At 44.6% G+C, this 24,595-nt stretch overlaps 1 protein-coding gene across 8 annotated transcripts in view; it reads right to left on the bottom strand.

Annotated features, from left to right (window-relative positions):
* SLC16A14 (solute carrier family 16 member 14) overlaps positions 1-16,549 on the bottom strand; it is a 35,679-nt gene extending 19,130 nt beyond the window's left edge. The window contains exons 1-4 of one of the 8 annotated variants that reach the window (XM_060151916.1): positions 16,404-16,543; positions 13,456-13,815; positions 10,686-10,751; positions 3,645-3,916 (exon numbers count right to left, since the gene is read on the bottom strand). In XM_060151916.1, coding sequence (XP_060007899.1) covers positions 3,645-3,903 — 259 coding nt within the window. In that variant the 5' untranslated portion in view covers positions 3,904-3,916; positions 10,686-10,751; positions 13,456-13,815; positions 16,404-16,543. The other 7 variants (XM_060151917.1, XM_060151918.1, XM_060151919.1 and 4 more) reach the window with 7 other exon arrangements.
* Between the last annotated feature and the right edge of the window lie 8,046 nt (positions 16,550-24,595).

The raw sequence follows: 24,595 nt of genomic DNA, 5'->3' as shown, positions 1-24,595 counted from the left end.
CTTTTGGTTTATTGATTCTGGCACCCTGTGTGCTGCAGCTACAGTCACTTATGATGTGCAGATGGGCAAAGTCAGCCCCAGAAATGCTGTGAGTCCTCCATGGCTACATAATATAGATTTATCAAAAAAAAACGAAGTCAGACCCAAAGTTTCGGATCCTTAGTTTCATTTTCTAAGCATTGTTTACTGATGGTCAGTTGGCATCTCCATGATGGAATTGCCATTCAACAAAATGAAAAGAACTCCACACCCAGTCTAAGGAGAGGGGAAAATAAGATTGAGATGCAGTCCTTTGGCTAAGATTCCCACTTTTTTAGAGGAATTCATTGTTTTGGAATGAGATTATACACCTTGTCAGACTTTCTCCTCTTCAGAAGGAATCTGAATCTTGGCCCATTTCCCACATAATAAAGTCTCGCATTGCTGCAGGAACACGCTGAGGAAGTCATGACTTCTTGCCCATCCCAGCATCTCATAGGTTGGAAAAAAGCTCAGGTGAGGAGAGAAACAATCTGAGGTGAGCCTTGGCATACAATCACGGATGAAAGTAGCTAGTTCATTGGATACATGGTCTCTTGGTGTAACCCTTCCCTGCAATGAATCAATGGCTCTCTGCCTTGGCTGACTGTTGGAGTCACTTAGGAGCTTTAAAAAAACCATTAAAGAAAAGCCCTGATGCTAGGGTCCCATCCCGAGAGATTCTGATTTAATGCTCCAGGTGCAGCCCGAGAGGCATGGTTTTTAAAAGCTCCCAGGTGGATCTAACGTGTAGCCAAGATAGACAACCACTGCTCTAAATCTGCTTAGCAAGTAAATGACCTTTTGCAGCCTATAGCTACCCCTAACTACATGGCTTCTACCAAGAATTACTCCAAGAGCTATCACAAAGGCTGCTGTAGATACCGCCAAGGTGATTACATTTTTTTAACAATTGGGACCTTCTGCAGGAACTGGCGAAATCCATGCTAGCAAAGAATGAAACAAGAATGAATTGAATTCCCCATGTGCAAGTCACTGCCCAACAGAGTGCTTTTAACTCTGTAACATAATTCATGGAATTTTTAAATTTGAAAGAGGTAACTCAATGACCTTACAATGATTAGAAAATGAAAACAATTTATATTTATTCACTTCAAACATATTTTCAGTTCTCATTTAACGTCATGGCAGGCAGTGTGGTATAGCGGACACCATTTCAGAGTCCAGTGGACCAGGTTTGAAGCCTGTCCCACACTTACTGGCTACAAGTTAACTTCAGTAAGTTACTTAATGATTCTGAGCGTTGCATGTTCTCCTCTGTGAGATCAAGATGATGGTCTGGCCTACAGGGCTGCTGTAGGATCAAATGAGATCATGTACATCGCACGCACTTGGCATGTAGTAAGTGCTAAATAAAGGAGAGCTCCTTTTTGCTTTTGCAACCAAACAACATATCTGCCACCACCTGTACCAGCAGCTTAGATAATGAATAGCAATTTAGGGTCATGATAAACAGAATAAAAGACGTTTCATTTACATAACTATGAGCCTTGCTGTGCTATAATTTCTGAGCTGCAAGACAAAAGATGTCTATCTGGCAGACACCTTTCCTGAAGAAAGGTTAGTCTACAATCTAAAGTTCCACTGTCTGGAAATCAAGGACTCTCAAACAGAATTCAAAACCCACAGTTACCTCCTAATTAAAGATGACAATCACATTTCATCCCCACTATGAGTTAGGTGTTCTTATTTGGGGGATCATCCTCAGAACCACATCCAATTATTTCAGCACTGATTTCCATTGCTTATTCCTGTAGAACTTGTGAAACACAAAGTAATACCGAAGACAACCTTCTTAGACGGTTTGGAAAATATTGGGACAAATACCCTGGTCTTTGGCTGAATCTTCTTTTTTGCTGTATGCACACACTTTCTAGATTGAATCTGTGAGTATCTTGTTCTACCCTCTAAACATTTATTTTTAAAAAGGTAAGAAAACTGGATTTTTAGTATTTGGGCTGGCCAAAAAGTTCATTAGGGTTTTTACGGCCAAACCCAAACGAACTTTTTGGTCAACCTATATTTTAGAAGCACAGTTTTCCTTTACTGACTTATTGAGAAGGTAGAATTATATCCAACACAAAACTAGCAAATTTCCTGCACTGAGGTTAACCTACCTGCACTTCTCATATGATAAACAGTCCTGGTTTGAACAAGGCCAAGGCAGGGTTGAGGAGTCAGTTCATTACAGTTATAGGCAAAAGTGATGTATCAACAATTCTCTCTCACACATATAATGATGCCCTTATTTAATTTAAAAACTAGGTCAGTAATAATTCCTTGTGATAAACACATACCCCCTGTACACATCTTGAGAAATAACATCTGTCCTTGTTTTCTATCATTAGCACTACCACTGTTATTAATGTCGCTGGTATTATCCAAAATAACATTGGCTGAGTACCAGCCAAGATCAACAAATCTCTGAATTGAATTCAAGCAATTAATTACCAATGTGGAAATCACTGACAAGGCACAGACTCTTGTCAAACACACATCTGCCTGTCATCCGCATACTCCCACAATACTAGGAAGAGATTTGAGGCCTATTATGTTTCTAGTATAAAATATATCATGAACCCTTTAAATTAAAAAAAAAATTATACGTAAAAATATGGCTTTTACTTTCAAGTAAAGGAATTGAACAGCTTTATGGTATAGTGGTAATTACCTCGTACGACTGTTGAGAGAATTAAAGTTAAATGAGATGATGTAAGGGAAAACACCTGGTATATAATAGGTGCTTATTAAATAGCAGTTGGCAGTAAAAGCTGTTTAGTTCTCAAACTGTAACACATTAGCCATAGCAACGTATCATATTTATAATAATTTCCTTGTTTAGTATCTCCAACTAGATAAGAATTGCTTTCATAGATTGCTAGGTGGTTAAACTACAAAATACAAGAATATGTTATTATTCCCTCCTGTTAGCTATATCAGTAACCTTTCTAAAAACAGTTTAATAGATTTTTCAATAACATAGGATCAATACTTCAAATTTAAAACATTAGAGCTCTGAAATAAGATTATTTACTTTTACTGTGTTTTCTCTAAAATTTTTATCTTTTAAAAATATTCATGTGTTAAACAGATTTGTAATGATAGGTAATGAATTATAACAGTTAAGAAAACAGAGTTAGGGGCAAAAATTCTAATGCTCAATTTTTAAAATACTCCAAATGTTTACCATCCTCGAATAGGAATATCACACAAAAGGACAAATCTTGTGTGATCCCCCTTATGTGAGGTATTTAGAACAGTCAAATTCATAGAGACAGAGAATAGAATGGTAGTGGCCAGGGATAGGGGGCTGGGAGGAGAGGTGGCAATGAGGAGTCATTGTTTAATGTGTGCAGTTTTATTTTGGGAAGATGGGAAAAGTTCTGGAGATGGATGGTGGTGATGAATGTGCGCAATGGCATTGAACTGTACACCTGGTTAAAATGGTAAACTTTACGTTATGTACATTTGACCACAATAAAAACAACAGCAACATCTACTAAAATGTAATAGCTAACGTTTCAACAATATAAAACATTACTTACAGTGAGCAACTGTCATTTTTATAATTATTCAGTTTTACAACGGGCCACATGTGAACATACCCACAATCAAGGTGACGCCCATGCTGAGGGAGCTGACCCACGCCGTCAGGCCACGGCTCTGATGGAATTCTTCAAGCCACTCCACATTGAGGACTCCCAGGGCCATCTGGGAGCCCATGATGAGGATGTGCACAAAGAAAGAGGAAAGGACCATCATCCAAGCCCATCCGCCATCAATGTCTGGGTGGGGTTTAAGTGTCTTCTTATCCTTGGGGTCATCTTCAAAATCATACCCAATGTCTTCATGACTTGTATACATTTTCCAAGATGTTCTGAAATACATATGACAAATAATTTCATTGAACATCAAAACAAAAAAATCTCCATCTTTCTGGAAAGCTCTACCTACCCATCAGAACCAAAGTGGCCCCACCATCATATTAGACCTTTAGATTAATGTTGTCCTTATGCAGATTTGGGAACACTCCTCACTTTTTCATAGGACCAAATGCTTTTGTGAAACCTGTTTCATCTTTACAGTCATCCTATATGTAAGTATTATTATGGCTATTTTAAAGAAATGGAAATAGACTCAGGGAAGTGAAGTACCTTTCCCAAGTTCTCATGGCCAGGAGGTAGTATATATAATAGCTAGACAGGAAGCCAGGAATTGAACCCAGCTATTCCTGACTCCAAAGCCCATGCCTTGTGTCCCTTATTGAGATGGAAACTGACAGGTGACAACAAAGATGTTAGAGAAGGAAGATGCCTGGCCTTAGACAGGGTAGCTTGGCCTTGTTGTGGGGGGTGGTGAGTGGGCGCCTGGCAGAGGCTATGGTTCTCAGTTTTGTGGGTCCAAGTGTTCAATTTGTTCAATGCAGCTAGAGTGGGTTAGCCTCAGGGGGACTGACTCACAGAAACCCAACTCAGGAGAGATTGGTAAAGGAGAAGGCCAATTTATGATCTTACAATGGGAGATAGAGTCTTCTAAAAATGGTGATATTTATGTCTGATATACAAGACATACTTTCACCCCCTCCATCCACCCCCATTCCCAGCATTTACCTGGGAAGCTAGAAAATCGCTTAGAAAATTGGAAATCAGATTACAGAAATTCGGATACCACAACGGCATACAGGTTACCAGGGAGCCAGGGGCTAGATCTTGAAGAGCCTTATGCGCCAGATAAGGATTTTGGAGTTTATCCTGTACATGATGAATAGCTGGTGGCTGCATTTGCACAAGGAAGAGATAAGATGGGACCTGTGCTTTGCGTAGATCTATCTCTCAAGTTGTTCAAACAAGAGGAGGGGGTTGGATGGAGCTAGAGGTGAGACGATGCCAGGTCAGGGGAAGTCTCTGGCTTTGTTTTATTTTTTAGGATGAGAATGGAGTGTATGCATAAAAACTGAGGATAAGGAGAGAGAGAATGACTAATCCCAGAGGTGGTGGGACAGGGTTGGTCTTGATCAGGAAGACTGACCCATCCTCTGAGACTAGAGGAAGCAGGGGGTAGATGGAGAAAAGATGGTAAGTAGTGGGATTTTTGATGATGGCCATTCTGATCAGTGTGAGGTGAGATACTTCATTGTAGTTTTGATTCTCATTTCTCTAATTATCAGCGATGTTGAACATCTTTTCATGCGCCTTTTGGCCATCTGAATGCACACATCTGTTTTGAGAGTAAGTTCCTAAGAGTTCAGAACTGCTGGTCCACACCTTGGCTCAGTTTGGGTCTGCAGTGCCTGCGGTGTCACACATCACTGCCTTTAGCAGGACATTCAAGGTGGACTGTGACGGCACAGTGATGGTGGAGACGAAGACCAGGACGCCAGCTACTTGACTTGTGTCACTCTATGTGCCCACCTGCAGACTTTAGTTTTGTTTAAAATTTAAAAGAGCAAAACAGAGTGCCAAAACTGCAAGGTGAAAAACTTTGGTTTGGAAAGTGAAAGTTGTAGTCGATACATGAATTTGAAAAATGACTTTAAAATGTAAATCTATTCTTTGTTTCAAGTAATTATTTTAAATCAGAGGAGCAAATCAGAAAATAATGATTATTACTGACCATGACATGTGATTATTACTGAAAATCATTTGAGGAAAGTGGTGTAAAAAACGGTCCCAAATACACTCGGAACACCTCCAACCATGCGGCTTTTCTCCGCAGTGTTGTGATGTGGACAAAATGACAGAGAAGCAAATTGTGGCCCAAGTGCCCAGCTCTCAGCCTCTTTTAGGGAAGCACACTGTGCCATTTGCACAGACCCTTTCTGTACACCCCTGAGCTAAGAATTTTTTTTTACCTTTTCAAAGGCTATGTGACCTGCAGAACTTCGTATACTTACTCTCTGACCCTTTATAAGAAAAGTTCGCTAATCCCCAGATTAAGAGTTTGTTGGGAAGAAACGGGTGCGAAGGAACCAAGGATGCCAGTGGAAGAGCAATTTAATGGATCTGTCCTGGGGCTCATCTTGACTTTTCATTTCTCTCATACCCGTTATTTTCATCTTTTAAATTATTCTGTCTCTTAAACAGATATCCAGTGTTCAGCCACCACACTTCCTGCCCATGTTGCTGCTCTCTGCTGGGTTCTTCCCTTCACCTCTCCATTACCGAGGATGCTGGGAATGGGAGAATGCTATCGTACCGTGTAACTTCCCCACCCGGTCGAGTTATCTTTAGGATTAAGTCCAAACTGCCCTGTCTGCTTCCAGGCTCTCCCCTCGCGTTATCTGCCACTCTGCCAGGTCCCTTCTCCTGTTCCTCAGCTTTGCACTCTGCTCTCCAGCCCCATGGAAGCACCTGCAGCTCCCTGAACCTGGCACAGTCTCTCAAGCTTTTGTGCATGACCTTCTCTTCTTTCGGGAACATACTTCTCTCCTTCTAATCTCCTGGTCCTCTTCTGCTCATCCTTCAAGATTCAACTAAATTCTAATAGTGAAACCTTGAAATAATGAGGAAAAAAAAAAAACCCCTGCAAACATCTCTAATATCCAACATTAGAGTACATGTTAAATCAGTCAATCATGGTATAGCCATGCAATGCAAGTGCACCATCAAAGATAAAACTGTACGGGCTCTTTGAAGACAGAGAAAGAAGGTCACGCTAAGGTTGAATTATACTAGGTGGTCACAAAATGGGGCACATGAAATAATTCCTTTTTGGTTGTTGTTGTTGTTAAAAATATGTATCTGTAGGAAAAAAAGACTGGAGTGAAACTAAAATGTTGATGGAGATTATTCTTGGGACGATTGTCTTCCAAGTAATTTCCTCTTCTTTATCTCTTTGGTAAAAAATTCTAAATAAACGTATATTAACTTTATTATAAGAAAGTCAAGGCCCCTCTCTCTACCTCTTAAACATCATCTGGTTCAGCTACTTGCCTACAGTAGATTAGTGGCAATTCAGAGCCACTTCCCTTGGGAAGTCTAGTCTACATTGGGCTGTAGGCTTGTGTGTGTGTTTCCCACCACCCTCCTCTCCCCCCGTGAGAGGACAGTCTGCCTGGCGATAGAAAGGGATGGGATAGCCCTTGCTCTCCAAAGCTCAGAGCCCATAACCGAGCTACCCTGCCAAAAGTTCCAGGAGGATGAAGCTAGAAAGGGTTCCGAAGTGGAGTCTGATGGTTGTCTTCCCTTCGCCCCTGGTAGTTGTACACAGAATCCCAAGGAGCCATAAAGAGGAGAACCAGGCAGCTTGATAAGGGGTATGACTGGCTTAGATGAATAATAATAACATTGTTTTACAATCTGTGTTTAATGAGATAAAACACACAACTTGGCATTTTCCTAAAGCCCACCTACATGTAAGAAGGACTTTGAAATAATAATACAAAAGTCATATTTTTTTCAACTTATGAGTTGAAATAGTAAGCACTTTGCTAAGCAATGTTAAGAACTTTATATTTTCACTGAATTATTTATCTTATGGGTTAAGAGACGCAGTTGCCATTGAGTTGCTCTTGACATTTCCAGTTTATCTGTTCATAAAGAAATGACGTTAAATGGCGTTTAATGGAAAAGTTTTCTTCAAGAGGCACAACTGTAAAAAACAAAGAAACAAACAAAAAAAAAAGAGGCACAACTGTGCCTGTAGAAAATAGTATCAGATGGAGCCTATGGGTGGGTAAAGCAAAATTCCATCAGATCCGCAGGAGGTCCCTGAAGATCTTCCAGGCAATGGGGTTGTCTGCACTTCACACCCAAATCTCTCTAAAAGTCATTCCTGTTTTGACTAATCAGAGTTATCTGACTGTACAGCCAGATTAACTAAAACAAACAAAAGGCAACAGAAGAATAAACGTCTGTTCCCTCACCCCCAAGTCTGCTTTAGCATTTCAGCATTTATGTAATAAGATACAAAATAATCATTTGAGCATTAGGACCCTCCTCTGCACCTGGAGAGAGAGGGAGAATCAGGAAGCGTTTCTGGGCCACTTCTCGCCAGGCTCCAAGTCTTTCTCCACCATACGGTCTTCAAGCTCCCCCATCTTTTCCACACACTGACACACATGCAAAATGACAACACGTGTGGGACACTGGGGGAAGTGGAGCAGTGAGCGTGGGGTTTCTGCTAAGGACTGACGTGTGAAATGTAACCCATTCTGGGCTCACCTAGAATGGAAGCTCTGCACATAACGTTAGGGCCTTGCACTGAAGAAGCTGAAGGAAGGAAATGGGAAGATTATGGAAGATTATGGGATCAACAGTCAACTCCCCATTCTTCCCTAAAGTGAGTTTACTACCGGTGACAGAGAAACCATTCATGGGGGAAATGAAGTAACACACGCAGGCTATGTGACATGGAGGTCAGCTACGTATTTACCTGGTAACTGGCAGAAGTGAAAATACTATATAGCCTGTTCGAGTGTTTCAGAGATTAAAACGAAATTAAATTTTCCACAACTCTGTTAGGGGAGCAAGTTTTATAAGCAAGTCATTGATTTTTTTTTTTTTTTTTTTTTTTTTTTTGCGGTACGCGGGCCTCTCACTGTTGTGGCCTCTCCCGTTGCTGAGCACAGGCTCCGGACGCGCAGGCTCAGCGGCCATGGCTCACGGGCCCAGCCACTCCGCGGCATGTGGGATCTTCCCGGACCGGGGCACGAACCCATGTCCCCTGCACCGACGGGTGGACTCTCAACCACTGCGCCACCAGGGAAGCCCAATTCATTGCTTTTTAATTTGGCTACTGTTGATTATGTTACAATGTGGTGAGCTCACTGTAAATAAGCGGTAAAGGGGAAAGCGCCCAATTAAAATTAAAAATACAATCTTCCCCAAAGGTGACAGAGTATGTTGGCAGCAGGTTCTTCATTAGACGTGGGCGTGGGGCGGGCACATCTGTAATTTGGCTCTGTCGATATCTGCCCTCTAGACCGGCTGCGCACTGGACATCTTGAGCCTTTAGAGGGCGCACTTGAGGCCAACAGGCTGAAGAGGCTGGAGCAGCCAAGGCTGGGGAGCTGAGCTGTGCAGAGACCACAGAGCAAGAGAAACGGGGAACCCTATCTAGGTTCACGCTGTATCAGGGGGAACTAAAAATATAAATGCCTTCTATGGGTCAGGAACTGTGCTTAACGGCTTCTCCACAACGATTCTGTCCAGTTGTATTAATGCCCCATTTTACAGATGAGGAAATTGAGGCTATTTGTAGAATGGGGGCAATGCAGCTTAGAGAGGTTAAACTACCCGGTGGTGGAGGCCAAATTTGAACTCGGGCCTGAGGGATTCCAAAGCCTATTTTATCTCTCTCTCCTCTCTCTCTCTCTCTCTCTCTCTCTCTCTCTCTCTCTCACACACACACACACACACACACACACACAAGCCAGGCAAGGCGAAAAGGAATTTTTCTAATGCCCAATAATAACCCTTACTCATCCTTGCTAATGAGAGCCTGGATCAACTTTTCCGCAGAAGGAAAACGGCTTAATTAATTGGTAAGCAGAATTGAGCTCCTAAAACACCGTCAGTGGCCTTGGCGGCGTCTAGCCCCGAAATGGCCGCCCCGGGTCCCTAGCCCCATTTCAGTCTCTCCTTTCCTCCCCAAGGGGCCTTGATCAGAACCGCTCTGGGGTACAAGCGTCCGCACGCCCTGGGCTGGCCCACGGCGATCCGGCCTCCGCGCCAACCCTCATCTCTCGAGCGCCGCCTCCGCCGCCCCGGAGCCCTCTCCCGGGCGCTGTGTGCTCCCCCTTCCCCGGCACCCCGAGACCCCTGGCCCCCATCCCGGGCATCCCGCGCGCCCGGAACTCGCCAGCTCCGCGGGGAAGCGAGGCCGATCGCAGTCCCGGCGGCCTGCGCGGGGAGGCATCCCGCACCCCCAGAAGTCCCGCAGCCGCCCCGCCCCCGCCCGGGTCTCCCCCTCTCCGCCCCAGCACTGCTAGTTCGAGTGGCTAACGCGGGCCGGGAGAGGAGGCGGGAGTAAGGCTGGACGCGGGAACCAGCGCGCCTCTGGGGTCGGGCGGGGATTCCGAGGGGCGCCGTGCGCCCTGGACGACGCGCGCGGGGCCCTGGCCGCAGTGGGAGCGCGGCGCGTGCCCACGTTCCGCCCCGGCGCGCCCGCCCGCCCGCCCCGAGGTGGCCTCGCCAGCGGTTCCGTAGCACCCCGGCGGGCGGCCTGGGCGGGACCACCGCGCCTCTGCTCAGCCCTGCCCTCGACCCTCTGGACGCCTTCCCCTACCAGGCCCCGGGCCCGCACCGCCGCTTCCCGGGCGGCTAGGGCGCAGCGGCCACCGCAGCCCAAGATGCCCCCGGCGCAGCTCCATCCCCGGGCCCGCGATGCAGCGCGGCCCGGGATACTCACTGTCCGCAGCCCTCGGGGCGGCGGCCTCACTGGGCTCCCCGCCCCGATCCCCGAACTTGCTGTTTCCCTCGGAGCCCCCTGAGCGGCTGGGCGGAGAGATTTGTGGCAACGTCGCCTATCATTCTGGAGGTGCCGGTGCCCGCGGCTCTGCGCTCCGCCCGGTTCGGCGCGCTGTGCGGGCTCCCGGCGCCTCTGCCGCTCGCTGCCGGGCCAGCTCCGTTTTGTGGAGCTTGGAGCTCGAGGCCTCAGTCCGTGTGGTTTTAAAAAGGGTGCGTTTGGAGGTGCCCGAACCTAACCTGAGCTTCCTTCCAATCCGTGCAATTTCAAATCTCCATGCTCGTTCATTCCTATACCGGCTAATTCTGGTTTGGCAGGAAAAAAAAAAAAAATTGCAGTCACCTCACGTGCACACTCTCGTGGCCGGCTGTAGTTTCCAGCTTTGGCTGAGGTTCGCTAATGCTCTCGGCACGTTTATAGCTGGAGGAAAGGACCCGAAACCTAAGATGCAGGTGGGAATGGAAGTATCTTCCATTTCTCTGAGATAGGGGAGAAGTGATGAAAAAAGCCCTCACCCAAGGCTGGACCGCAAAATATGACAGTTTGTGAGGGAAGAATCGGGCGGGCCCTGCAAGTGTTCTCAGCTAAAGGGGACCGAAAATCCCTTATTCTTTGTCCCATCTTGGGTGGTACCTCTCCCTGCGCTTTCCCCGGTATCTAACTGTTGCCTGGCTCTTGCCTTCGTGGGTACCAGGTACAGATTTCATTTCCACGTGTACCTACTCTGTTCCCAACACAATGCTTTGCCCAGGGAAAGTTTTGAATATTTGTTAAATGACTGTGTGAATAACTGAAGCCAGTGCTATTTTTACCTCACTTGAAGGATTCTGTAGTAGTTCTCTACTGCTATCGTAATGTAGTACCACAAACTTAGTGACTGAAAACGACACAGGTTTATTATCTCATAGTTCTGGGGGCCAAAAGTCCGAAATGGATTTTACTGGGTTAAAATCAAGGAGTTGGCAGGGTTGTGTTCCTTCTGGCAGCTCTAGGGGACGCTCATGCTTCTAGAGGGTGCCCACATCCCCCGGCTCCCGGCCATGTCCTCTGTCTTCAAAGCCAGCAATTCTGTGCACCATTCTGTGCCTTTCTGCATACTCACATCTGTCTCCTGCTTCCACTGTTGTTGTTTTTTTTTTTAATAAATTTATTTATTTGGCTGCGTTGGGTCTTTGTTGCTGTGCACGGGCCTTCTCTAGTTGCGGCGAGCGGGGGCTACTCTTCGTTGCGGTGCTTGGGCTTCTCATTGCGGTGGCTTCTCTTGTTGCGGAACACGGGCTCTAGGTGCGCACGCTTCAGTAGTTGTGGCACGTGGGCTCAATACTTGTGGCTCGCAGACTCTAGAGCACAGGCTCAGTAGTGTGGTGCACCGGCACAGTTGCTCTGTGGCATGTGGGATCTTCCCGGACTAGGGCCCGAACTTGTGTCCCCTGCTTTGGCGGATTCTTAACCACTGCACCACCAGGGAAGTCCCGCCTGCTTCCACTTTTAAGGGCTCTTGGGATTACATTTGGCCTAGCAGTGGTAATTGGATTGTTGGATAATCCAAATAATCTGCCTGTTTTAAGGTCAGCTGATCAACAATCTTAATGCCATCTGCAACCTTAATTCCCCTTTGCCATGTAAGGTAACATATTCACAGGGTCCAGAGATTAGGATGTGGGCATCTTTGAAGGACCATTATTCTAGCTATCATAAATTTCCTTCTTTCTTCCTTTTCCCCTTCCTTTCTTGTTTCTGTTTTATTTTTTTGCAAAAAAATAATATTCACATTATCAAATTTTGACTAAAAATAATTGAGAACATTATGAGAAAGTGAGGACATTTCGATGAAGCACCAGGCTTATGTGGTCCAAACGTTTTACTTTTGCTGATTGGAACATGAGCAAATGGATGGTTAGTATTCCCTTGGCCTGACCTTCTCAGATATCACCCATTTCAACCAGGCTTTTGACAGTACGTCAAGATGGGGTTCCTGGCAAATACCTTAAGTGCAGATGATAAGAGGTCTGTAAGATTTTTAAGTCTTTTTTCCCCCTCTGAAATCTTTTAGATTTATTGAGGTTTGATTGATGAAGTATGGACTGTATATATTTAAATGTACAACTTGATGAGTTTCAGATAAGTCTGTGGAACCATCACCTCCATCAAATAACTCCAGAATTTTCCTGCGCCCTTTGTTTTATTTTTGGCTTTTTTTTTGCTGTACGCGGGCCTCTCACTGTTGTGGCCTCTCCCGTTGCGGAGCACAGGCTCCGGACGCGCAGGCTCAGTGGCCATGGCTCACGAGCACAGCCGCACCGCGGCATGTGGGATCTTCCTGGACCGGGGCACGAACCCGCGTCCCCTGCATCGGCAGGCGGACCCTCAACCACTGCGCCACCAGGGAAGCCCTTTCCTGCACCCTTTGAAAGCCAGTCCTCACCCCACTGCACACCACCCCAGGCCACCTCTCATCTGCTCTCTGTGAAGCTTCTCCTCTGGACCATGGGTACTTCACAACTAGAATGCCCACAAAAAGGCTTTTCTTTTTTTCCCTTCCAGCTTTACTGAGGTATAATCGACAAATAAAATTGTATATATCTAAAGTGTGCTATGTGATGATACACAGGTACATTGTGAAATGACTATCACATCACAATCAAGTTAATGAACACATCACTTCATGTAGTTACCTTTTCTTTATCTTTTCTTTTTTCTTTTTTTTTTTTTTTTTTGGTGATGAGAACACTTAAGATCTACTGTCTCAGCAGATTTCAAGTATACCTTACAGTATTGTTAACTGTAGTCACCATGCTGCTGTACATTAGGTCTCCAGAACTTACTCATCTCATAACTGAAAGTTTGTACCCTTTGACCAACATCTCCCCATTTCTCCCACCCCCTAGACCCTGACAACCACCATTCTACTCTGTTTCAATGAGTTCAGCTTTTTTTTTTTTTTTAGATTCTACATATGAGTGAGATCATACAGTATTTGTCTTTCTCTGCCTGGCTTCCTTCACTTACCATAATGTCCTCCACGTTCATCTGCGTCGTCACAAGTGGCAGAATTTCTTTCTTTTTTTATAGCTGAATAATGTTCCATTGTGTATATATCACATTTTCTTCATCCATTCATCCATCAGTGGACACTTAGGCTGTTTTCCTATTTTGGCTTTTGTAAATAATGCTGCAATGAACACGGGAGTGCAGATGTCTCTTCAAGACACTGATTTCATTTCCCACAGAAGGCTTTTCTAAGAGATCATTTTGTCTTCACAAGTTTCATTGCTCTTAACTGCCTGGTAGTCTCTTGTTGACACAGGTAGGTTGAGAGCAGACCTGGAGCAAAGGAGCCTCCTATCTGTGAGTCACCGGTTGGTGTGCCTGGGTGAAATGAATAGAAAGCCATTGTACATTAAAATGTAAAAGACAAGCACTGAACATTTTTCAGGTATCTGAGGTACAAGACCCTGACATCATCTCTTGATTTCTAGGCAAATTACATATTGTTCCACAATAGTAATCTCACTTTTAACTTAATTGTATCAGGTAATAACCTTGTCCCTTAAGCAGATAAAATGATTCAAGTGATGCTTCTAAAATCCTTTCCTCTTAGTTTTTTTATCATGCATTCAACTGATTTCATAACGCCACGTTGGAGTTGGGGTGCCACTAAGGATGTGGACAATCTTTGCCTTAAATTTGTTGCCTTAATGGTGTGGATTAAGCAGAGAGTGGGAGAAAATCAGCTTTTCAGGAAGTTCTAGCACAGAATATTGAAGGTGTTAGAGTAATATCCTAAAGTGCCACCTTGACTGTCCCATTTTTATAGCCAATTCAGATACGAACATGACCTAGAACCACATGGTTACCCCAGACCATCATTCCACCCATCTCTCAGTATAGAAGGCAGCCGACCCACACCCCTGCAAGCTTAATGCAGTAGACTGTGATGGTTAATTTCATGTGTCAACTTGACCAATATGTGCTGGTGAGGATGTGGGGAAACTGGAACCCTCATATACTTTGCTTTGGAAAACAGTTTGGCAATTCCTCAAAAGTTTAAACATAGAATTACCATATGGCACAGCGTTTCCATTCCAAGGTAAATGCCCAAGAGTAATGAAAACATACGTCCACTCAAAATCTTGTACATGAATGTTCACAGCAGCATTCCTCATAATAGTCAAAAAATGGAAACAACCCAAATGTCTGGCAACTAATGAATGGATAAATAAAATGAGATATATCCGGCTTCCCTGGTGGCGCAGTGGTTGAGAGTCCGCCTGCCGATGCAGGGGACACGGGTTCGTGCCCCGGTACGGGAAGATCCCACATGCCGCGGAGTGGCTGGGCCCGTGAGCCATGGCCGCTGAGCCTGCGCGTCCGGAGCCTGTGCTCCGCAACGGGAGAGGCCACAACAGTGACAGGCCCGCGTACCGCAAAAAAAAAAAAAAAAGAGATATAATAGAACTTTATTCAGCAATAAAAATAAATGCAGTACTGATACATGCTACAACACGGATGAGTCTTGAAAACATTATGCTAAGTAAACGAGGTGAGTCACAAAATACCACATACTGTATGATTCAGTTATACAAAATGTCCAGAATAGGTACAAACAGACAGAAAGTGGGTTACTGGTACCTAGGTTGGGGATGTAGGGGAGGAAATAGGCAGTGACTGCTAATGGGTACAGGGCTTGTTTGGGGTGATGGAATGTTCTAGAAGTGATTTTGGTGATGGTTGTGCAAATCTATGAAAAATCATTGAATTGCAAAAAATAAAAAATGAAAAGTCCCCCTACCCCACCTTTACCAAAATTACTGGAGTGGACTATATATGAACCAGTACTGAGAATGGGTTATAATCTAAGCATAACGAATCCACTTCTATGTACCTGAAGTCCAAGATACAATGAATTAATTAACTCTGTTCTTTAAGTACCTTCTACTTAATTAAACTTAAAAGCTTTTGCACAGCAAAGGAAACCATGGACAAAATGAAAAGACAACCTACTGAATGGGAGAAAATATTTGCAAATGATATGACTGATAAGGGATTAATATCAGTATATTAACAGCTAATATCAGTATATTAATATATAAACAGCTCATACAACTCAATATCAAAAAACGAACAACTCAAAAAATGGGCCGAAGACATGAATAGATATATTTCCAAAGAAGACATATGGATGGCCAACAGACACATGAAAAGATGCTCAACATCATTAATCATCAGAGAAATGCAAATCAAAACCCAATGAGATGCCACTTCACACCTGTCAGAATGGCTATCGTCAAAAAGACCACAAACAACAGATGTTGGCAAGGATGTGGAGAAAGGGGAATCCTTGTACACTGTTGGGGAGAATGCAAATTGGGGAAGCCACTGTGGAAAACAGCATGAAGGCTCCTCAAAAAACTAAAAATAGAATTACCATATGATCCAGCAATTCCACTCCCAGTTATATATCCGAAGAAAATGAAAACCCCAATTCTAAAAGATACATGCACCCCAATGTTCATAGCAGCGTTATTTTAAAAAGCCAAGATATGGAAACAACCTAAGTGTCTATCAACAGATGAATGGATAAAGAAGATGTGGTATATATATATATACAATGGAATACTACTCAGGCATAAAAATGAATGAGATTTTGCCATTTGCGACAAAATGGTTGAATCTGGAGAGTATTATGCTTAGTAAAATAAGTCAGACAGAGAAAGACAAATACTGTATGTTATCACTTATATGTGAAATCTAAAAAGTAAAACGAATGCACGTAGCAAAAGAGAAACAGACTCATAGATATAGAGAACAAACTAGTGATTACTAGTGGGGGGTGAAGGGGCAAAACAGGGGCAGGGGATTAAGAGGTATAAACTACTATGTATAAAATAAGCTACAAAGATATATTGTACAGCACAGGGAATATAGCCAATATTTTATAATAAATAAATAAATACCTTCCTCATCTTAAGCAATATTGTCCATAAAATCGTGGTTGTGATGTTCCAGTTATACATTTGTCTAATGCATATCAATAGAAAAGCGTATTAGTTTTACGTTCATCAGCCTATGCTCTGCTTCGGGTTCCTGCAGCCTCACCCTTGGTCTCGCTGCCCGCACATACCTGTCTGATGGACAAGCTGCAACAGAGCCCTTGTGGTTCCTGCAGGTCTAGTTCATGAGATTACGTGAGGAGCCCATTTGCTTTTCTAAAGGGGTGTTTATAACAAGCAGGATGTAAGAGAAATCTCAGGCACCTCAGGATTTTCTTCCTGGTCTAGGACTTCCCCAGACTTCATTCCAAAGCACCTACAAAACTTCTCCTGCCTGCAGGGGTGGTTACAAGCTTACGTTTACCTTGGCTTCAAATTCAAAGAGACCATTAAGGGTGAAGCGATACACAGCAAGATTAGCATGTTCCTGTCCTTACATTAGTTCCTGTCCTTACATTAGTCTTCCACGTTTGTTACATTTTTCTTTCTGATAAAAATAACCAATATCCTCCTGTAGTAGCAAATGCTTTCATAAAAGTACAAGGTCTAAAAGTACCAATATCCTCCTGTAGTAGCAAATGCTTTCATAAAAGTACAAGGTCTAAAAACTCCAGTTCTGCCTCTAACTTGGAAATTAAACATTTTCTTACACGTGTCCTAAAAGAAGTAATGCTTGGTTCATGGGGGTTGTATTATAGTTTTGTTGGCTAATATTATAAATTATTTTAAAAATTTTTTATGAAATCAGTGATACTAGCAAATGATTATGGCTTTTTCTTGAACCTATAGGTTTTTCTTCTTTTATTTAATACCCATTTTCCTGAAAAGTGTCATGTAGATCAAATCTAATTTTAAATGCTGTCAGAGTATTCACTAATGGAAAGGCAGTGAATCCTTCTGAGGTTAGAAGAATCCTCATATACTGAAATGTTTATATATCAGTATATAAACAGGAGTTGAATTTTATTTCCCTTGAAACAGAGCACACTTGCAACTTATACTATTTTAAAAATATTTTGAGTGTTCAAAAATAGATCATTGGCATTAAGCAAGCATATGCTTAACATTCAGAAGTCAACTCCACATCATAATCTTTGAGAAGGTCGTCAATAAATAGGACTGAGTCTGGATGAGAAACACCAAACATTTTTTCTTGTCAGTCACGACCTCACTGTACCTTTATTTGCAGGAGCAAATGGTTGTGATAGAAGCAGTTGAAGACATGAGATGTGAATGCCCTAAATTTAAGAGGAAAGGAGTTTGGGAGAAGTACTTGAACCACGTCTCATTTGTGAGACAAACGTGTTATCTAGTAAAATTAGTACAAGCTATTGAAGAACAATGTATGGATAGTTTAAGGGAGAATCAGTAAAGCAGGTTCTTCTATTTTACATGGGAGGAAGGTGGTTCTCTTTTCTATGATCATTTTTGGTGGATTTCTTATACGTCTACCCTGTACCTTTAAGCTCAACAGATACACCTAGGAAACCTATTAGCCAGAGATGAATCAGAACGGGCTGCAGCTATTGTAGCAATGTTCTTGGACCTCTTTGCTCTGTCTTGCCCTTGACTTGGGCTTTCCTCCTGACTCTTGCTCGTGTTGACCTGGCCTTGTGTCTCAAGTCTCCAGTTTTCTTTTCACCTTGAGAACAAATTGAACTTCCGGGGCTCTTTCGGAGACACTGGTGGATCTTCCAGCCCCAGACCAGTCCCCCAGCCGCACCTACCCTGGCTCCTCTGCCAGAGAAGATCAGATGATTTCACTGTATTGTGAAGACCGAAGGCCAGCGTTAGGAAATTCTTAGGACTGTGTAACCAGTGGTTATGAAAACCCAGGAGCTGTCCTCTTCCTGGTTGCAAAGCAGCAGAGCATGCGTGGCAGAAGCTAAGAGCATCCAGAGCTTGGGCATCCAGGTGGTGAGGTCAGACCCGAGCTGGAAGCCCCGCTTCTCCCCTCTGTTCTGTGGAGCCTGTGCGTTCACCCTCGAGTGGGTGTGCTGGCAGAACTACATCAAAGGGATACTGAAAGCATTAAATAAGACGATACGTGTAAAGCACCGTGTTGGCACAGTGCTTGGCATATAATTAGGAGACTTGTTTCTAACGTTGTGTTAATGGTGTCATTGAAACCCATGCCACCTCTGAGAGAAAACTCAGCAGAGGCCTTTGGAGAGGCAGCATAAATCAGTGGTTCAGAGCATACACCCTGGAGCCTCATTGCCTGGATTCAAATCCCAACTTGCATCACTTATTTCACCTTTAATGAGGTTACTTAGCATCTCTACATCTCAGTGTGATCTTCTGTAAAATGGGAACAAGAAGAGAAAGAGGAGGAGGAGATTAACCCTTTGGATTGTGGTGAGGTATTAAATGACTTAGACTATATGACGTCAATCACCATGGCTCCCAGTGTAATGCACTAAGCACACAGCATCCCTTCTGTGAGACTCTTGACAAAAAAAATACATAACCTACATCTGATTGTGAGGATGCATCAGACAAACCTAAATTAAGGGATCTTCTAAAACATAACAGGGCCTGTACTCTTCAAGAAGGTCAGCGTCATGAAAGATAAATGAAGATTCAGGAACGGTCCAGGGTAAAAGAGACGAGAGAGACCATGACAACTTAACGCAGCGTGTGATTGCTTTTACCAATTGGAGTGGGACAGCGGGCCAAATTTGATTCAGGGCCAGAGATTAGGTAACCGTATTATAACTTTGTTAGACTTTTTATTTTGAAAAATTTACTGTGGTAATGTAAGAGAATGTCCTTGTTTTTAGGAAATGCTCCCTGAAGTATTTAGGAGTAAAGAAGAATTTAGAAAGTATGTAAAGTCCTTAGAACAATGCCTGGCACGTAGCATGTTATTTTCTAACTGAATTTTTTTGGTGCTGAATTCCATGTAGTATCAAACAGTGCTCTTGTGACCTTCATTAACAGTATTGCAGGAAACTGTGGCTAATCTCACCGCTTTTTCTTTTCCTGTTTCCCAGCCTTTGGTTTCAGATCTTAGGCAGTCCTGGAAAATACAGGAAAGCTACGAGGAGTTTCCTTTGCTCAGATGTAATATCTTTCAGTTCCCCTGGGTTCCTCTTGCCCTGTCTACCTCTCTCATGCCTCTTTTACGAGCCTCATTGTGCATTCAGATTGTGGAAGGTGAGCCCACCTGTGCCCCTGGAGCAGGATGGGGTGAATCAGAGCAGGAGAGCAACCTGCTCAGCGGAGAGGAGTGAACATTTGCAGAAAAGAGCGTCCCTCGGAATTGTTCTTTAAGTACTTTACTGTGGTCCCCTCTCCCCTTGTGGGGTGAGATAATCAGGTGGAATATGGGAGAGGGTGTTTAAATAAAGATGTCGACCTAAGCCATGTGCTTGTTTCCAATTCGTTGTGTGAATAGCTCCACGGGGACGAAGATGGCCAGACGAGGGAGCTGTCTTTCAGAAATCTTGTCATGAATGGTTGGTTCCATCCTGAGCCCAGCTCTCAATGGCTTTTGCCTTGGTGTGAGTGGATTGAATGATTGGGGTTACCTTGGTTACTAAGCTGCTCTTACAGGAAACATGGTTAGCCGGGTTTCACTGTAGTTGAGGTCAGCATCGTATTGGATGTGTAACTAGCCTGGGGTTGTACTCACTTGAATGACAGTGAGGTCTTTAGGATACATGGGGTTAAAAAAAAAAAAAGGGAAAAAAAAAACCCTACACCATCAAATGCGCTTCATGTGGTTTCAAACCTCCACGTGTTACCAAAAGTGGGGTCCAGCTGCTTACCATTCAAAAGCCAATACTCGGGAGAAGAGGTTGGTGGAAAGGAAAGTTTGCTTCATTTCGGAGGCCGACAACTGGGGGAGTCGGCCTTTGGACATGAGTCCGCCCTCTCCACTAGTTGCCAGCCTCTGAAATAAAGCAAACTTTCCTTTCCACCAGCCTTGCCTCGCGAGTATTGGCTTTTGAGTGGTGAGGAGCCAGACCCCATTTTCGGTAACACATGGAGAGAGGTTTGTCAATGTGAAGGATGAAACAATGGTCTGGCCCACCTCAATTTGGATATACCTGAGAGGAGTGAGGGGGACATTATTCCTAGAGGTTGTGTTGGCTGCAAAAATAGGAGGATGTGCTTGCTGGGTATCAGGACTGTCTGTCAGGATGACTTGAGGCAATACCTTCCAGGGATTGAGATGGGAAGGCTAGTGATTTTCAGCTGTGCAGTGACTAGCAATGGCTAACACTGCGTCTCTTTCATGCATTACAAAATATTATTGAGCTCCTATAAGGCGCCTGACACTGTCTCTAGGTGCTGACAAATCAGTAAAAAACACATGCATGTCCAATTCTTGTTTAGTCCTTTGAATAGTCAAGGAGAAAGTCTCAGTTAGGAGTAGAAAGGTCTTTAACACCTCTGTCTAATTTATTAAGGGCGAGAGCAGGCTGCAGGCTTGGTAGTCATCCTGCAGTAGCTCTATCTAGCTGGCATTAATAACCTTGTTTGTTTTCATTTATTTATTTATGGCTTCCTCTATTTAGGCCCTTATTTAACAAGAGTTACCGAGAGCTTGCACTGCGCCAGTTTAGCTGCAGGTGATGCAGAATGCTACCCTGGGCAAAGCCAACGGGAGCCTCTGTGCTCACGGAGCCTATATTCTAGGGGAGAATAAAATACGCAATATTTCAGGTGGTGACAAGTGTTATAACGTAAAACAAAGGAGGCTGAGGGAAGCGAGGAGAGGGTTGCATTGTTCTTTTATACGTTTAGGTTGGTCTTGGCAAGGGGTAGACTAGTTTTCCATTTACACTAATGATACGACACCTCCTTTGAAAATAAAATTTAAGTTAAAAGACAAATTCATTTAAAGAAAATTGTAAGTAGATCATCGTTCAGCAAGATGGTGGGCAAATAACTGACATTTGGGACGTGTTACTTTAAGGCAGTGGTTTCAAGCATTGGCTGAACGTTAGAATCACCTGGGAGTTCTAAAAAATTCCAGATGGTCAAACCACACTCCAGACTAATTGGATCAGACAATTAGCCAGGGAACGGCCCATCTCCCAACCCACAGTGAGGTTATTTTCTGGAGAAATTGAACTAGATGTGGGCGCAGGCAGGACAGAAAGTGGGGCTGTGGCAGAGAGCGGGAAGGGGTGCATTCTGCTCACCGAACGGTGAGATCCTCCAGCACCTTTCACCTGCTCTGCCCCCCAGACACCAGCGGTCTGGAGCATATTTCTCAAACAGGAGACAGGACGAAACTTTCTTTGGAGAAACTGAATGGGCCCAAGAAGAATAATTTGCAAATAATGATGTTTTGGGGGTACCCGATGAAGAAGTTGGCTTTCCACCCAGTCATGACGGGTAAAACACACCCTTTGGCACATCCTTTCCTGCCCATGACCGCAGAGCTTCTAATCAGCTTTCCAACAAAGGGCTATAGGAAGGAAGCGAAATCTACGCACACTAAGTTAACTGAGTTTGAAGAAGTTGGTTACAGCAGTGGAACTGGAGGGATGGTCCCATCATGAATCAGGTAGTTCACACAGCAGTGTGGCTGGTAGGTGGTACCACTCAACTGGTCGACCACTGGTGTGTGCTGGCTAGTAAGAGTAATCACCGCGCTACGTCCTCTGTTGCTCAATCCTCACAACACCTCCGTAATCGAGATGCTTTTATTCCCCCAATTATGGGTGAGTAAACAGGGGCACGAACAAGTTAAGGAACTTGCCAGGTACACACAGCTTGGGATTTGGATCAAGGGAGTTTGGCTCCAGAGTCCCTGCACTTCACCACTACATCACGCAGCCTCCAGTTGGGTATATATTTCTAGACAAAAACAAAACAAAACAAAACTCAGGGACGCACCCCCTGGTCCCTGCAGGCTACAGCTGCCTTGAAGAACAGGCATCCCAACTCCCTAACTGGCTGTTTAAAGAGCTTGATCTGAGCCCAGCTCACCTTTCTGGTGTCATCTCCTACTACATCTCTGTGCCATCAGTGATCCAGGCAAAGTGGATTTTCCTCAGTTCGTGCCTCCGTGTTTCCATGTGCTTTTTCCTTCCTTAGACTGGAATCGCGGGCCTCTCACTGTTGTGGCCTCTCCCGCTGCGGAGCACAGGCTCCGGACGCGCAGGCTCAGCGGCCATGGCTCACGGGCCCAGCCGCTCTGCGGCATGTGGGATCTTCCCGGACCAGGGCATGAACCCGTGTCCCCTGCAACGGCAGGCGGACTCTCAACCACTGCGCCACCAGGGAAACCCTAATTCTTTACTCTTTTTCCTGACTCCACTCAACCTAGTTCCTTCAGATCCAAATGACCAGGACCCGTTCTGTGTGCCCACGGGTTTGCACACCTCTGGTCCTCTGGAGGGCACCTCTGCCGTTGCCACCTGCCCAGCGTCTGTCCTTCCTTCTCCTGCCATCAGCAGCCTGGTGTTCCCTTGGGGAGCTGTTGCTGGTGAGAGTTCTGCTGCACTTCCAGGATCCAGGCCCAGCCTATTGGGGCATTCTTGCTCTCTGACCATAGGAATTGGTTTAGGAATGAACTTGTGACCCAAACCAAGCCAATCACCCCCAATCCCAGCACTTAGTTTAGAAAGAGGTGGTCTCTGCTGGACTCGCGGAGCTGGTAGGACCCAAGCCTCACACTACTCGGGGAAACTCTTCCTACCTCGTGGAATTATTGGGGAATGCGTGTGTATACGATTTAAGGTTAAAGCCCGCACAAAGAGAACAGAGTCAAGAGTTGAGAAACAAAGAAAAGGTGCCCTCATTTGAGCAGCTGGGCCCAGCCATGCTTTCCAGAATCGTCTGTGTTTTTCTATTACGTGAACCACATGTGCTCTTGAGCCAGTTTGAGCTGAGATCCATCCCTTGCTAGTTCGAAGATCCTGACTCACACGTGGCCTGTGCACCTTGTTGCGACTGATTCCGTGGCTCTCCTGTGTGGTGGATTCCAGGCGGCCCCAGGCACAGAGCGGGCCTTTCTAAGGCACGAGGAAAGCTTGGATGAGTCAGAAGTCCTCCTCTCTTTGCAGATCTTGTCCTGCTCCTTCTGTGGAAGTCAAACTTTCTCTAATTGCCGACAGCAAAACAGTTGCTGTGGGAAAACATTTTTTACTTGTTCAGTCCAGAATCATGGCTTCTCTGATCCCCTTTTCTTTGAAAAACTCTGTCTTGGGGATTAGAAGGGTGTACGCCTGTCAGGAAGTTTGCCTCAGGGCATTTTAAACAGCATCACAGATCAGCAAAAGGTTCTCTCTATGTTCTGTTTAAATTTAACAGAGAACCCAAAGGTGTGAGAAGCGTGGAGGGGATGAGACTTGCAGGGAAAGTTTCTTGAACTGCGGAGAAGAAGAAAGGAAAGGAAGTCCCAGCACCAAGACCTGAGGTTCAGAATTTAAATGACGCCTGTGAACAGGGACAGTCCAGGGCAAAGTTACCAAGCAAATGTCTTTGGAGCCCACCAGGGGCCCAGCTTTCCCTTCCCACTCTTCCCCTCCAGAGCAGAGAACTGAGGGGATGAGGCCCAGGGCAGGTGTTTTGATATCAGATGAGTGTATCAAGAGCATGGAATGCTGCTGGGAGCCATGGAGGACCCACAGCTAGGGAAGCCGCAAGGCCAGGAAAGCATGAGCTGCAGGGAGTGGGTGAGATAAAGGGGCTGTCGAGCCGGGAACACTCAGCCTGAGGTTCCTGCGATCAGAAGCTCCAGAGTGAGCAGGTCCTGAGACTGAGAACTTGGTACCGTTTGCCCTTCTGAAGCAGTTCTTCATACATTGGGAAGATAATACTAAATTATGAGTCTCAAGGGCACATCTGTCCCAGACTGCCTTCTAGTTCATTTTGGGGACCGCAAGGCTATAGTATTCAGCTAATAATCCCACTATGGCCATATAGGGAATTAAAATGCTGGCATATTCCTATCATGGTTGACAAATAGGAAAACAGCTGCCTCCTGGCCCTTCACTACAACATTCCTCCCCCCACCCCCCCTCAAGGCGGGTAACCTTGTCTTATCAGATATGACATCTTGAAAAGCCCTCCTGGGATACCTAAGCTTGCTACACAAATTAGCTATTCTTCATTAGCCTGCATTTAGACATTTAAAAGTACTGAGTTAAACCGTTTGCTACAAATCCACAAGTTTTGAGCATCTGCTGTGT

The sequence above is a fragment of the Lagenorhynchus albirostris genome, chromosome 6 (assembly GCF_949774975.1).
Source record: "Lagenorhynchus albirostris chromosome 6, mLagAlb1.1, whole genome shotgun sequence".
Classification (NCBI taxonomy): domain Eukaryota; kingdom Metazoa; phylum Chordata; class Mammalia; order Artiodactyla; family Delphinidae; genus Lagenorhynchus; species Lagenorhynchus albirostris.
This window is presented reverse-complemented; position numbering and strand designations above follow the sequence as displayed.